This window comes from Callorhinus ursinus, unplaced genomic scaffold (assembly GCF_003265705.2).
Source record: "Callorhinus ursinus isolate GAN/ISIS: 27379988/994484 unplaced genomic scaffold, GSC_fseal_2.0 scaffold3, whole genome shotgun sequence".
Taxonomy (NCBI): domain Eukaryota; kingdom Metazoa; phylum Chordata; class Mammalia; order Carnivora; family Otariidae; genus Callorhinus; species Callorhinus ursinus.
This window is the reverse complement of record NW_027397065.1, coordinates 81,783,007-81,798,937: the sequence shown is the minus strand read 5'-3', so window position 1 is coordinate 81,798,937 and position 15,931 is coordinate 81,783,007. Positions and strand designations below refer to the sequence as shown.

Below are 15,931 nucleotides of genomic sequence, written 5' to 3'. Positions count from 1 at the left end.
TTTGGTCTTTTTTTTTTTTTTTTTTTTTTTAAGTGCTTTGCTTTCCGGTTATGCTTACGCTGTTTTCGTAAGCTCAGTGGGGAGAAGACCAGAAGCTTGGACGTTGTAAGTGAGGTTGCCCTCTTAGCCACCTCTTTGAACCCCATCCAGATGTATCAGTAAGAAATGAAATCTGATTAGGAAGGCCTGGAGCTCCACTATGGGACTCCCGTGGTTCATGGTGTTACCGAAGGAAGCAGCCTTCCCTGTAAGGATTCCAGCTCCCAGCTGGGGAGACATGTGCCCTGCACTGCCCAGCCACGCTCCTCTGTGGTCTCTCGGTGGGTGTTCTGGTGTTGGGGTTTGCTTGTGGTTTTACAGACATAAATCTTGAGGTGCAGACTGGATGAGGAGAACATTGCCTAGACAGCGTGCCTTCTGCAGGCGTCTCGGCTGTTCGTGCGCTCTCAGGCCTTCCCCCCCCCCGTCCGGGGACGTTATGTGGGCAATTGGAATCTCCGTTGGCAAGCTTGGAGTCAGGACCACAAGGCCGGCAGTCTCACCGGTACACGGTGTTCAGGGGCTCTGGCCTTCACTTCTTTTGGTCATGGGGCATATCCGCTGGATGGTCTCTTCATACGAAGAAGCTTTCATAGCTAATGTTATTAGAATTACATTTTTATAAAACAAGAGAAAGTGATTGATTTTACTACACCTTTGCATCTCTCCTTTTTTAAAAAAGAATGATCTGGAGTGTGAGGGTGATCTGGCTGTGACATCTGTCACCCCACTGATTGCCAGTGTTGAGCCGACTGATCTGGCTGGCGAGGTGGGTTTCCCCCTCCTCTGTCCCCGCTCCACGTGTGTCCCTCCCGGAGCTGCACACTGCACCCAAGAGGGTGACTGTCCCGAAAAAGGAGGATAGTCTTCGGTCAGGAGCGTGCCAGTATCTGTGCTTTCCTGCTAGAACCCCCACACAGACCCTCAAGGTCCATTTGTGGAAAGGAGGGTAGTTAAACTTCAAGACTCCCAACACATCCAAATGAGGTGCTGTGTGTGGCAGTCTGCCTTTCTAAAAACAAAAAAAAAGGGTCTAGAGCTGCACTGTCCAGTATGGTAGCCAGTCACCACATGCGGCTGTGGAAATCAGTTTGTTAATAAGATAATGTAAAAGTAAATTAAAATTCCATACAGTGTCCACCCTGTGGCTGCTGCCTGCTGTAGACCAGACAGCACAGATAGACATTTCCATCGCTGCCGAAAGTTCTGTGAGTGCTGATAAAGGTCTGCCTTAACTCTGATTACCTCATTTTATCTGTGAGTTTGAGAGCCCCTACAATTTGATAATAGCCAAAAATAAAGAGCCAGTATCTGTATAGTTCTTTAGAATCTACAGTATCTGTTTAGTTCTTTAGCATTTACAGAGCTCTCTAACACAAAACGTCATTTCATCTTTAAATTAGCCCAGTGACGTAGACGGGGCTGTAGTGTTACTGTCCTTATGTTGTGTTTGGGGAGTGATTTACGTATGTTGGGGTTTCTGAGGTATGTGACAGTCTTTTAGTTCCGGACGTAATAGAACACTTCCACAACAAGGCACTTAGGTTAATATCCTTATAAAAAAAAAGTTTTAAAGAAGTAACATTTATGGCAAACATGACCTATCCTCATTATCTGTATAACTTTATCCTAAGTCTGGGTTGGAACTCAGAGGAAAATAATACTTCACTATTCCTTTTTGAATTTTTAAGGCAAATAATACACATGTAATTGTTCCCATTTTAATGGTGTTTTACTTTATTAAAAGCATAGGCCTAACTCTCGGCTTGTGGACAAAATCAAGATTCTCATGGAATGGAAAGGAATTGGAGTAAATATGTATAAAAATCAAAGAAAAAGTTCTTAATGAGAACAGGTTTAAGGCACATGATCACTGGCATATTCTGGGTCAAACTGAGCCTGCTCCTCCAAGTTACCGTGGTGGTTCTGTCAGAGCTTCGCAAATGGAACAGGCTCCTCACCCCTGTGATCTCCACGGGCAGAGAAGGGAGCCTGTCTCCCTCAGAGGAACCAGGAAAGAGGGCGTGCTGATGAATGAATACTCACGGAGCAAAAAGGACGAAATAAAAAAGAAAAGGAGTAAATTATAAGTTACTTTACTATAGGCAGATATAAAACTTCTAGGGTAAAATTTTTTAGACATGAAAATAAAAAAATAGAAATAAGAAAAGAACTCTGATGTTTGAGTTCATATGTATATTAAACATGTACGTGTGTGTACCTATAATTTTAAACAGGTCCTGTTTTTGTCAAAGAAGAGAAAGTCCCTCTAAACCTTTGAAAAATCCCCATTCTAGGCAGTTTTTGTCTCTTTGTCTCCTAAATCGGCTCGGCGGTGCCCCGTCATGAGCCCTGGCGGGGGTGGGAGGTGGTTGGGGGGAGGCAGAGCAGGCCAGAGAGCTGAGCCGCTCCCAAATTGGAAGCCCCCACTCTCTCAGCACGTGGAAGGTAGTGGAATAAATGTTTATGAAAACAAATCTAATTAATTATTCAAGCTCTCCCGTTAAAGCTGTATGTATTAATTACTCTGCCCTCCACTGCTTGCCTCAATTTTGCAAACTGGCTGAGCCAGACGCTTCATCTTGTATTCAGCTACACTTGAAAAAAGTCACCACTCTGAACATCAGAATTCACAGTTTTATAGCCAGCTCCTGAATTCATGGAGAAGCATGAATTCTCTTGTCCTCTCCTGTCTTTACCCTCAGCCTAGCTGGATACTGTGTATTCACATATTTTGGGCATTTAAAGCATCAGAGACTTAATTGGCTGCTCTGACTTCTCGCTAGAGCATCGTAGCCCCCTTCTGCACTGTCCTTTACGGAGTGCATATTCCCCTGGAGTTGTAATCCCAAACCGTATTTCTCAAGATGGTACACGTGCAGGGGCTGGGGGTGAGGAGGGTGCAGTGCAGTAGAGTGGTCAGAGAAGTTTGGGGAACAAACACACCAGGCTGCCCCCCTTGCCCATCCAGCAGTGCACATTATCATATTAAAAGACTCTGAGAGGTTCTGTTCTATATAGGTACCTGTTGAACTTTCCCACCAGGATGCCCTTTTTTGGGAAGACCTATTAGTGCCTTCTTTTTTGGCTCTCTGATTGGAGATTGCTGCCCTATGGCAGTGGGTTCAGACTCTTTGGGTATTCAGCCCTTCAGAAACCATGTGGGGCTTAGAGCTTGCCCTCTGGAGTCTAGAGTTGCCATCTCAAAAACAAAAGACAAATTGCGCTTACACAGAAGTCCTGTGAAACCATGCCCGGGTTTATTTCTGTCATCGGAATACTTCAACCCAGTGAATTTAGATGGGCAGAACCCTTTCTCCGCAAGATTTCCTCATGGCAAGCCATCCTTCTTTATGTATTTAGGACCTGGCCATATTTTTTCAGGTAAGTATAATCAATACCCTTTCCAGATACTGGAAGAAATTGTAACTTACTTTTACTACAGGCATATATAAAACTTCTTGAATGTTTCTCTTTACTGGCTGGTTCAAAAAATTAGAGATGAATATATTTTAATAGTCATTTTGATACAGTGATATATGAGCCTGACACTTCTGCTTATCATGTGGTATTGTATAACTGAAACTTGTTTCCACCTTGTTATAGCAGAAGCATTTTAGCCTCTTCTAAAGAATATATGGTAACTCTGCCTTGTGTGTGCAGCTGTGGCCTCGTGCAGGAGCAATTAATTGCTGACTTGACCTGATGATTTATTAATGATGGTGGTTAACCTGAGTCAGTTCATGTTTGAGAAAGGTTTACAATGGTTGGTGTTGAATGCAGTCGCGGAAAAGGAGTGAAATTAAGATCAAGAATACTTAGAATCATTCACCTGACCTGTTTGACATTTATAGAATGCTCCACACACAAAATCCCTAGAAATATGCGTATATAGTCACACATGTACACATGTGGAGGGGGAGAGGCGTAAAATAACTCCAGCCCTACTTCTGTTGGTCTGACGGCGTTCGGAAGGCGCCGTAAGAGAGGCTATTCCCCTGCGCCGGTGTTGGTTGAAGCCATCGGATGCTATCATGTGACACATAATGCCCTATGAATTGCTTTCAAGCTGTAAGGTTTGCATACAGATATTTTTCTGAGCCAGTACGTTAATAATAAAAGGATTTTTATAAACAAATTATTACTTGGGTGACTTGCCTATTTTAAGTGTCTAAAAATATCATAAGTAATTAGGAGGTCATTATGCTATGTATTTTAAGAGAATCCTAGCACGTTTCCTGTCTGGCAGGTCAGTCACCCAATTTTAAATAGTCACCCTCTGCATTCCCTGGTAAACGTAGAAAGATGCCAGGGAATTAGAGTAAAAGAGGTGAAGCCCAGGGAAATGTGTCCATGCCTATTTGGTGTAATTGAATTAGCGTCTTTAATTGGTCTGCTGCTTGCCTTTGACACTTACCTGTGATGGGTGCTGATAGGATCCCCCTGGGAAGTCTGGCCGTGATTTCTCGGCTCTTGATGAATCCCAGGGCTGGGGGGGGTGGCAGGGGAGAAAATTGAGGATAGGTTGGAATGGCAGTCCTCAGCCAGGACTGCATCTGAGACTTCCCTTTTTGTTTACATGCAAAATGAAAAAGACCTATGAGTGAGTCTGCCACCTCCCTCCACCTTCCCATGGGCTCAGTGGGCATGGCTGAGGACTTTGGCCTTCCTTTGGTCTTTTTCATTTCTGTGCATATTTACTTTTGAAAAGGTAGAAAAATGGGCCTGCTGCGCTTCCTGTGTTCAGGCAAATGATTTCAGGAACTCGGGCTTCTGTTAGCATCTCAGTGTTAGAGCAAAGTGGGCAGGCTGCACGGCAGCTCCCAGCTGAGGCCGAGGCACAGGGCGGTTGGCATCACTGGTTCAGAGGAGGGCTGGGGAATTAGCCAGGAGGCCCAAAACAGAACTCGGGGCAGGTTTGCTCTGGATGCGCTGCTGGCTGTGGGCCTCAGAGCTCAGGGGCGGAGTCCAGGGATGGTTGGAGGGCTCCCAGTCGTGCCATCTGAGGTGGAGATTCAACCAGACTGCATGCTTAGAGTCTCTCTCAACTACCCTCATTTCAAAACCATATTTAAAAAAATCTACTTCTCAATATAAATTGCCATTGATAGAAATAATCCTTTTTTTTTTTTTTAATCTTCCAAGTATATGAGCAACGTGGACGCGTGGTGTAAAGCCTGTGGCGAGGTGGACCTTCCCTCCGAACTGCAGGATCTGGAGGACGCCATTCATCACCATCAGGGAGTATATGAGCACATCACTCTCGCCTATTCTGAGGTGAGCGGGCAGTTCCACTTGAGATGCAAAGCAACAGTTCTATATCATAACACCAAAAGCTGCAGAGAAAGAACACAGTTTTGTCTAGCCCAGAGACAGCTTGTGGATTTCGCGTTAAACTGCAGTTTGGTTGTGACTTTTGAATGCTGTGTGTGCTAGGGTGGGGGTGGGGCTCCTGTAAAACAGGGCGCTCGGCAGTGAGCACGCTTCTCCTGCCCCTGTGACGTTTGTGGATTTCCTCTAGTGTGCTTCTGTCTCCGTCTGCTAGAGTGAGATTCCAATTTTCTGGCTTTTGCATGTACTTAGGAAATACATAGTTTTGCATGCTCTTCAGTCTAGTTGAACTCAGTTTTCCTGAATGAAACATTCTAGAAAGGAGGGAAACCCGATACCGCCTCATGTTCTGGATCCAAAAGCACACACTGTTTTGTTTTTTTTGTTTTGTTTGTTTTTTAAAGTTTATTTGAGAGAGAGAGAGCATGCACGAGCAGGGGGAGGGACAGAGGGAGAGGGAGAGAGAATCTCAAGCAGACTCCACGCTGAGCGAGGAAGCCTGACGTGGGGCGTGATCTCTTGACCCTGAGATCATGACCTGAGCCAAAACCAGGTCAGATGCTCAACCAACTCAGCTACCCAGGTGCCCCCAAAAACACACACTTTTGAAGCTACTAGCTGTTTTAGAAATCTAAGTATAGCATTTTCTATATTATTTTAAGGTAAACTATTTCTTTATATATCCCTATCTTATTTTCTGCCCCCTTTTTCTGGACCTCTTTTTTAAATTTTTATTTTATTTATTAATATTATTTTTTTAGAGAGAGTGAGCTCATGCACACGCAGCAGGAAAGCGGCAGATGGAGAGGGAGAGAGAGAATCTTAAGCAGACTCCACGCCCAGTGTGGAGCCTGATGCAGGGCTCGATCTCACCACCTGAGATCAGGACCTGAGCTGAAATCAAGAGTTGGACACTTAACCGACTGAGCCACCCAGGCGCCCCTGGGCCTGGCTTTTTTTGTGAGGACTTTATGGGATCACTTATTTCATGTTCACAACTCGGGTACGTGTCCTCGTTGGCGGTGCTGTTACAAATGAGGAGACCGAGGCGCAGAGATGAAGTGACTTGTGCCAGGTCTGCCACTGGAGGAGGTGGAGCAGAGACGTAGACCCAGGCAGGCCGGCTCCATGCTGCCTCTGAGTGCTCTCACGTGCTAGGCGCAGCTAGTGCCGAGAGCCCGACCTGGGCCCGCCTCATCCGCGGCGTGGTCATCAGGCCAGTCAGACCAGTCTGCCTTTGTGATGGTGCTTAAATTCCCGGAGGGGAGTGGGGGGGTGCATGCCTGGCTTCAGCAGGGTGTCCCCCAGTCTCCCGTCGTCGTAGGCATTGACAGTCATGTATGCTGAGATGAAAGCTCACTGGAGACCTGTAAGAAATGCTGCAAAACCCTGGCAGAGGGCAGGGCACAGAGTGGAGGCTCAGTTTACCCACGTCTTCCTTGATGGGAGCTACAAACACACTTGTCAAAGTCGTAGGGAAGAAGCCGGCCATTTGCTTTTCAGTCGGCCCTTCCTGCTTCACTGAGCACCTGCTCTTCTCCTGCCCTTGCGCCCGGGCCTCCTGGTCCCGTAGTGTCCGCAGTGCCTGTGATACTTGCCTCCGAAAGTGGTCACGCCTCCTGCCCGGAAGGTTGAAATACACATTCGTTTCTCTAGCTACCTTTTTATCCAAAAGACCACCCCCCCCCGCCTTTTTTAGCACAGTTTTATTTTGTCCATGGAATTTTAAAAAGTCCACTCTGTATTATGCTTCTTAATTTTGCACCCAATGTATTTTAGTACTGATAAAAGCCGAGGGTCACAGCAGGGTCACAGGATGCTGACCCCTCCCGCCATTGGTGATGTTAACCTTGACCCCTTGGTGAGGTTGGTCTGCAAGGTTTCTCTAGTGCAAAGTCATTAAAAAAACAATTTGTGAGAAGTCATCATTAAAAAAAATTTGGTTTTGAGGAGCATTTTGTGGGAGGTAACACTGAGTAAATGTTTCTCCCTGGTGCTTCTTGCCCCTCCCAGCTCCCCCTGCAATCGTTGTTTGAGCGCTTCCTTACTTCCTGGTGTAACGTTCCCAGGCTCACTGTGTACTTTCCCTGCCTCGTCCCTGGGCTCTGCCATCTCACTGAGGAGTTAGAGTAATTGTGTCGTGTGGGATTTAGAGCCTAAGATGGGGCGCTCAGGAGCACTCATTTACTTGTGGGGCGTCAGCGCATTCAGGCCCTCAGGGCAGACAGTCAGGAAACCCTTGTACGCGGCTGTGTACCTGCGCACCGTGCACGCATGTCCACTCCACCCGGGACCGCTGCCGTATGGCCCCGTGTCTGTGTTAAAGACCCACGTGTTCGTACCGGTGCTTCTGTTCCGAATCCGGTGCATCAGGGCTTTCTCCAGCCTTGCCCTTGCTCCTTGCCCTTGCTGTGTTTACGAATTCCTTCTCAGACGACCAGAAGCCTGGCTCCCTTTATCCTCCAATCTCATAGCTGTATTTTCTCCGTCTGCCCCGTCTCCTAGCCACTTGGTCTGCATCTGCGTCTCTCCCCCCGCCCCCCAGATCCTTAGAAAGCCCTGCGGTGGACACCTGTGTCCGCGCCCCCACCCTCACTGCCTCGGACCCTGGGTGCCGGGAGGGGAGGGGAAGCAACATGGGAAGGGGAGGGCTGCTGCTTTTGATTTTAAAGTGATCTTTTCTTTCCTGAATCGGTGGTTTTCTAACTTAGGGTGCTGGTTAAAGCAGCTTCTCATGCTCCACCCCAGAGATGGAGAGTCTCCGTCCGTGTTTAACCAATGTCCTTACTGATCTGGCACCTCTGCTGCAGAGGCTCTGTGGACCGCACGCTGGGAGCCAGTCCTTACTGTGTTTCGAAGGGTTGCGGTGCACCCAGGAGGCACCCCTCCCAGGGCTAACTGTGAGCCCCTGCCAGGGCGCGGGGTCCTTGAGAAGCAGGGACATGTGAGAGTGGGACTTTGCTCATCTTTTTTCTTTTCCTCTCACTTTCCCTTCTCCCTCCCATAATTTTTTCTTTAAACAATGTCTGCAGTTTCTAGTCTCTGATGACGCAGGTTTGCTGTGGGAAATCTTCCCAGTGTTTTTTTTTTCCAAGACACAAACACCGTCTTTTCAGTGTTTTAATAAGCCCCATCCCATGGTGTTTCTGTTTGTGATTTAGCAGCAGGAGTATACATGTGCCTCGTAAACATGCGCTTGCTTCAGCTTGCCAGGTTTGGGGCTAATATTGTCTGTTGTAGTTGATCACAGGAGAGTGAAGTAATAGACACGTCTGGGGTAAGCTGTGCTTTTAGAAACAGCATATGTAGAGTATTCATTTTTAACATTTTATTTTTAAGCAAGCAAACTCATCAACTACTTTCCCCACAAACTAAATTCATACGGATGACTTTTATCTCAGCATTGCCCATTGGTCATACAAACCTAAACACTGAGTGTTTGGATTGTGCAGTGCGTGTCTGTGCACCTGCCGAAGGTCTTTGCCACTGCAGCCGTGGGTAGCGACTCTTGGAGCAGGAGGACGGGGGCTGGCACGTCGGCTTTGGCGGCTCTGATTGGCCGGGGCGTCAGGGTTTCTCAGTGTACCCCATGTGCTGACATGCTGCACAGTTCAGTAGGGCCTCATGGAAGTGACTGGTTTGCTGCCCGTGAAACCGGTCAGCCTCCTTCTATGAGGCACTATATACGTGGGTGACGGCATGATTAGAGTTAACAGCATGTGAGAAGAAACAGCAAAATGAGTCACCTTGACATAGTCTTTGGTGTATGTGGAAGCTTGGCGACCTTGCTATAGAGGAACTCCTCTAAAGCGGTTGTTCCAAAGCCTCAGTAAGTGTCGCACCTTGCTGTCACTAGGCAGGGTGGTGGAGTCAGCGTTTGGCGCAGCATCAGAGGTGACAGACCACACAGCGGTCTCTGCACACCCCCAGTCTTGAAGCCTTGCAAGGACTTGAAATACAAAGGACTAAAAACCGGCAGGCCCAGGGGGAATCTGCAGGACAGCCATGTTCTCTGCATGGACCTGACGGGGCTGGTCCAGCGGTCTCCTGTTTTCATCTTGTCTTGGTTTTTCCTTTCTGATAATCCCAGGTAGAGGTGTCAGAGAGTCAACAGCTGAAAGATTTAGAAACCTGCCGTTAGAGGACCATCCTAAGAACTTGGCCGGGAGAAAGAACCATCATCAGAGGGGAGCCAAAAAGTCTGAAGGCAAGAATGTTGCCTTTTCTCTCTCAGGCGGCCTCCCTGATGCGTGGGGAAATGCCGCTGCTGGAACAGGACCTTTCAGAAGGTCATTGGCCTCTGTCACTGGTAGGAAATTCTTAGCGTAGTCATCCAGGGAGGAGGTGTTCCTGTTTGGCCAAGGGCCATCGACCACAGCTACAGGACACGGGGACCCATCGTCACTCTTTCCTGCTTTATTAGAACTTTGATTGCAGAATCATTTCAGCACGAGTTGGAAAGGATAGTGGTGGCCGTGAGGCCATTCCCAGGCTTACCGTGGAGGTGTTTGCTCTGCAGGCCGTGGCCAGCCCCAAGCCCGGCAAAAAGTCAAATTGTGTTGGTTTGAGTTGATGCAGATGGTGCAGCTTGTTTCGTGAAAGTTTTGAAGGACCAGTGTTTCCTCACTGCATGCTAAGTGTAGTCATTTCTGATCATGCCTTTATATATTTTGTGTATTTTGCTTGTTTGGGTTATATCTGGGGAATAACATTTCCTAGGACTTTCAGATCTACACCACCACATTTGGACCTAACGGACATATTGTAGGTCATATGTGATCTTTGGGTGGTGGCGGTTTTTTGCAACCATAAGCAATGATCTCCCATACTGTTCCCTTTCCTTAGATCAGAGCCACCTGCTTACTTTGTGCAAGTGAAGAAGATTCCTTGTGGAGTCTTTTAGCTCTCATCTGATTGATGGGAAATGTAGAGCACCAAGTACCAGAAATAAGAAGAGGCAAGTCTCTGTGAGGTGTGGTGGAACACACAGGAATCCAGATCTTGCCAATCTTACAAATCTCACGTGGAGTTTGATTAAAAGTAAATATTCAAGGGGTGCCTGGGTGGTTAAGTGTTTGCCTTCAGCTCAGGTCATGAGCTCTGGGTCCTGTTATTGAGCCCTGTGTTGGGCTCCCTGCTCAGTGGGGAGCCTGCTTCTCCCTCTCGCTCTGCCTCTCCCCCTGCATGCTCGCTTGCTCGCTCTCAAATAAATAAAATCTTCTTTAAAAAAAGTAAAAGTTCAAGTACCAGACCATTATTCCAAATTTTTAACAGTTAAGAGTTTTCATTTGTCCTAGCTGGTTTAGTTATTAGGGCGTATTAGTTGTTCATATAGTTATAGAACTTGCACGATCCATGAAGTCCTCGAGCACTGTAGTCCAAGAAAAACAAAGAGCAGAACCTGAGAAAAATGAGCCAGTTTGATTTCTTCAAAAATTGCAGAAGTCCTGCTTTTTGATAATAAAGGTTGATCTTTTTTGCAGCTATTGTCCCTTTGTGGGACAGGGTTTGACTGCCTGAAAGCTAGAAAAATATTTTTAGACAACACATGTAACTTCAATAAATTAATTCACCTGTTCTGTGGTTAAGAAATCTAGAACTACCTCACATACCATAAACGTAGGCTATTTGTTTCAGTACTTAAACTGTATAGTAATATTTGGGCTGCTGTATACTTTTCAGTGTCTTTCATTATTTCTCTTCTGGTTATTGTGTACCATTTAAAAATCTTTATTTCTATGAAGTAGAATGGCTGCCTTCATAAATTTGTAGGGTATTTTTTCCTTACCTAATACTACTCTACTAATGAAGACAGACATTTTGCTGGAAGTCACTGAAATAGACATGATATCCTTTATGTGCTTGAATAGCTTCTTTTCAGTCGACATATCTATAAAAGCTGCACTGAGGGGACGCCTGGGTGGCTCAGTCAGTTAAGCGTCTGCCTTTGCCTCAGGTCGTGATCTTGGGGTCTTAGGATCGAGCTCCACATTGAGTACCACCTTGGGCTCCCTGCACAGAGAGGATCCTGCTTCTCTCCCCCACCACAACCTCTCCCCCCCACAACCGCTCGTGTTCTGTCTCACATGCGCATGCTCTCTCTCTCTCAAATAAATAAAATCTTTAAACAAAAATGAAAAAAAAAAAACTGCACGGAAATAGAATTGTTTCCAGAAGGTCTGTTGGAGAAATGCTACAGTGAGCATGTGCTAGAGTCGCGTGCTGTGTGTGGTCTCAGTGGGCGTAAGAGATGTTCTCTTGCCTGGAATCTGTCCGCCACTGACAGCAGCAGCCGTGACACTGAGGTGGACCCTTCAGTCCCTGCTTAGGAATTCCCAGAAGGCGGGGTTCTACTTGATAAGTTGTCTTATGTTGAGGTATTTTGTGTTCACATTCTCTGTATGAACTCAGCCATTTCCCACCACCTGCCCGTCATGAGCCAGTGTGTTCTTCTAAACCCAATAATGATATCTGCTCCGGAGCTCTGCTGAATACTAGAGACCCCCAAGGGAAGACAGATTCATTGGAATATTCTCGCTCAGATTATTTATTTATTCGTAGTAGTAGAATATTAATGGTATCACAGCAATGCCTGTGGATACCTAGTGAGGCCGGAGAATTTTGTATTTCTAGTGTATCATATAAAACAATGGCCTAAGATAAAAGGTTTGCTTTCTGCCAGTGTAGAAGTCCCAAGGCTGGCATTCCAGGGCTGGTGCAGTAGCTCTGTTAGCAACAGATCTCTCGATCCTTTTGTCTTTTGCCTCTTTAGCAGGTAGGCTGCTATCCTGCTGCTATCCTTAAGGCTGACTCAAGGTTATTATTAGCTGCTAAAGCTCCAGCCATCTCCACCAAGTTCTTGGCAGCAGGGAGGGGAAAGAGGCAAGTGGGGGATGAGCATACACCACCTCCTAAACATCTTTCCTGGAAGCGCCCTCAATATTTTTTACTTCTGTATATTGGCTACTCTTGTTTGTAAGTGAGGTTTGGAAATGCAGTTTTATGCTGGGGAATTGCCATCCCTGACGTTCGGGGTTTGGCTGTCAAGGAGGGGCCAGTGGACTTTGAGGAGGTAACTCTCCATTTCTGCCATACCTCTGGTCTGTGTCCTTCTAACACATATTCACCAAATCATATGCTCTGTACGTTTTTTTGACTATGTTATGAGGAGTAAAACATAGATGAAATATTTATATGAATTCTTAGTAGGCTCTATAGAACGTAAAATGTGTGACTTGGGGCACTGATGTTCAGTCCTAAGAGAAGCTACACCCCCAGTGATTAACAAAACATTTTCTGATGCCTGCTAGAATAAATTGTATGAATAATCTATCTTCACATAAAATTTATGTCTGTACATGTATGTAAATCACATATATGCTACAATATAGAGACAAAGGTGATTTATAATAAAATGTGTTACAGCCTAAGGACATGCACAATAGAGGAAAAAATTAGATATTCAGATTCTTATCTGTGTTGGCCATAGATAAAAAACTGTTGCGAATATAGCAAATGCAGATCAGATATGTGTTACGTTGGTGACTCCAATACAGAGAATGGCATTATCCTGCTGCTGCTCTGAAATGGTAAGCAGCTCTTATAAAGTTACGAAGAAAACCAGCACTGCCTTGCTTTGATTAACATGGTAATTGCATTCCTGAAAAAAATCAGTGTATGTTAGAGTAGGCCAAAAAAAAAAAAAAAAAAAAAGGAAGAACCTTCATGTGTATATGTTAAAATAGAACCTAGCTCAGATAATTGAGCAGGACAGGTCTTCATTTCGAGGTAATACCCTGCTTCTCTGGATCCTTCACAATGAGTCCCTTCCCAGATCCGTCATGGTGCCTCCCTCTCCAAAGTCATTGTATCAAAATTGCCCACATGAGTTTCAGTGACTTCTGGGGCAACTCTCTGCTTTAGAAGACTTACATTTTCACTGTTTTTGTTGTTACACATGCCTGATACTAAGTGGTTTAGTTGGTTCTTTTTCACCTGTTTTCTTTGGTTATGGTCACCTTGGCTGTTTCTGCTGAAGTTTTGCTATCTTGACGAGTTCGATCAGTCTTTTTTTTTTATTATTAATTAATTTGACAGAGAGACAGACAGAGAGAGAGGGAACACAAGCAGGGGGAGGGGAGGGGGAGAAGCAGGCTCCCCGCCGAGCGGGAGTTCGATCAGTCTTCATCTGTGAAGGCTGACAACCAGCCTTCGTGAGGAGCAGTCAGCACTTCCCACAGAGGTCTCAAAATCAGGTCTTAGGAATCAAACACGTTCCATTCCAGCACGACTGAAAGTTGTAAGAGCCTGGAAGGAAATTTCACGGGCTTCTGGTTGCTGAGGGCTTCCCGTGGTGGTCTGTCCTGCCCACCTCCTCCTCCTGCGGCCTCTGAACTCTGCTTGTGTGTGTTCACAAGGTTCCCATTTGCTCCTCCTTTCCGTAGAAACCTAGGGAGGTTTTCAGACTCAGAAGTATCTGAGCACAGGGATCATGGTGGTGGGGGCTGACTCGAGAAGCCCCCTGAATTACAGCCTCACTACGTTTATAGGCCACCTGTCTTTTCGATTGTCCATGTTGTATTTTTTCTGCCACATCTGGCATAGTGCTTTATAAATCTTAAGAATCACTTAAATGTAAAAAATACATAGTGCTTGGGGTGCCTGGGTGGCTCAGTTGTTAAGCGTCTGCCTTTGGCTCAGGTCATGATCCCAGGGTCCTGGGATCGAGCCCCGCATCGGGCTCCCTGCTCGGCGGGAAGCCTGCTTCTCCCTCTCTGCTACTCCCCCTGCTTGTGTTCCCTCTCTCTCTGTCTCTCTCTCTCTGTCAATTAAATAAGTAAAATCTTTAAAAAAAAAAATACATAGTGCTTTTCTTTCCATATTCCGCTTTTACCTTTGCTTATTTCTTTGGTTAGTCTGAATGCTTTCATTTCATTGTAATTTGGTAATTAGCTGCCATAGTATAGAAATAATATTGAAATCTCTTTTTAAAAATGATGGCACTTTAATTAAAATTTCTTTAAGTTCATGAATCAAGTAAAATGGCACTTGAAATTTTTAGTCTGTGAGGTAAAATTGCTATCCAACTACATCAGAAAGTTTAAGTACATATTCTTTGCCAAGGGCTACATAGTACTTTTTTAACTGAGGTTTTAAGATTCAGTGTCTAAAATTTTGCTCCACTGTGAATGTTTAATTCTAACAATACCTCAAGAGAAAATTATTACATTTAAATTTTAATTTGCGGGTAACTCAACAATGCAATTATATCAACTGACATATGCCATTTAAGGCAAAATACTATGTTTATTCATTAAGAATGGCATTTAGTGTCATGTATGAAAATGAACAGTCTTTTAACTCGGTGTTTTACCGCCTTTGGTTCTGTAGCACCACTGGAGAACTGAGGGATTTGTTTTAAATTTTATTTTGCTCTTTATAAAATATTCTTTGAGTAAAACTGCAGTTCGTATTTGTATGTGAGTGTGAGTGTGTGCGTGTGTGTGCATGTACACACATGCTCCGAGCCCGGTATTGGGCTCTTCCGGTGGGAGTAGAGCTGCGACCCTTGGCTAATCAGCCCTCTGTTCTCTCGGAAGGTGAGCCAGGATGGGAAGTCGCTCCTTGACAAGCTCCAGCGGCCTTTGACTCCCGGCAGCTCTGATTCCCTGACGGCCTCCGCCAACTACTCCAAGGCCGTGCACCACGTCCTTGATGTCATCCACGAGGTGCTGCACCACCAGCGGCAGCTGGAAAACATCTGGCAGCATCGCAAGGTCCGGCTCCACCAGCGGCTGCAGCTCTGTGTGTTCCAGCAAGACGTGCAGCAGGTCAGTCTTGGGCCCGCTTTGCTGCCTGTGGATGGAGTCGGGACCATGCACACTCACACACACACGCAGCTGCTGTGCTTTCCACGAGCGACTGTGGGTCTGAGCGTGCACGCGCAGGCTTCTGCCAGCCACTAGCTCACATCGGCAGGACACGTGAGGCGGTGCAGGGCCTCCGCCAGAAGCTCTGTGGCGTGTTCTTGGAACAGGGCATCCCCACTTACGCTTATTTGTGAGAGTAATGCCAGAGGTGCTTCTACCCGGTTTTGTTACAATTTAGCATCTGTCTGTCCTCTGGTCACTGAAGCAGTAAGCTAACCGCGCTTCATGAGATAGTGCGGTCTGTGGTACACAGTAGGTGCTTAGCAGATACTAGTCTAGTTAACAAAAAGTGGAGTTTTATGACTCTTAATTTCTAAGCAGTTTTCATCTTGTTACTGTTGTTACAAAAATAAGAGTAAACCTACCTGCCGTGCTGTTTATGCCCTCTTATGGGGTAGAGAAGATTGGCCTGCTGCCAGGGTTTTGAGGGTTAAAGCTATGGTAGCATATAAAATATGATACAGCTTTAGTGATAAACAAGATAACAGTTGTGTCCTTGCCCTAAAATAGAGGGAAACATGGGTGTGGACGAGGTGTGAACGCTGGGGCTGAGGAGATCCTGGGTTATTTATGCAAGGAAGCCGTCACGGTGATAGGTCTGGAACAAAACCTCTCTCTCTTCCCTGGGTGCC

The 15,931-nt window shown here is 45.9% G+C and overlaps 1 protein-coding gene across 6 annotated transcripts in view; it reads left to right on the top strand.

Moving 5' to 3' along the window:
- Positions 1-15,931, top strand: part of TRIO (trio Rho guanine nucleotide exchange factor) — a 337,626-nt gene that overhangs the window by 142,813 nt on the left and 178,882 nt on the right. For all 6 annotated transcript variants that reach the window (XM_025867461.2, XM_073891080.1, XM_073891081.1 and 3 more), the window contains exons 8-9: positions 5,185-5,316; positions 14,970-15,200. In XM_025867461.2, the coding sequence (XP_025723246.2) occupies positions 5,185-5,316; positions 14,970-15,200 (363 nt within the window). The remainder of the gene's footprint in view (positions 1-5,184; positions 5,317-14,969; positions 15,201-15,931) is intronic.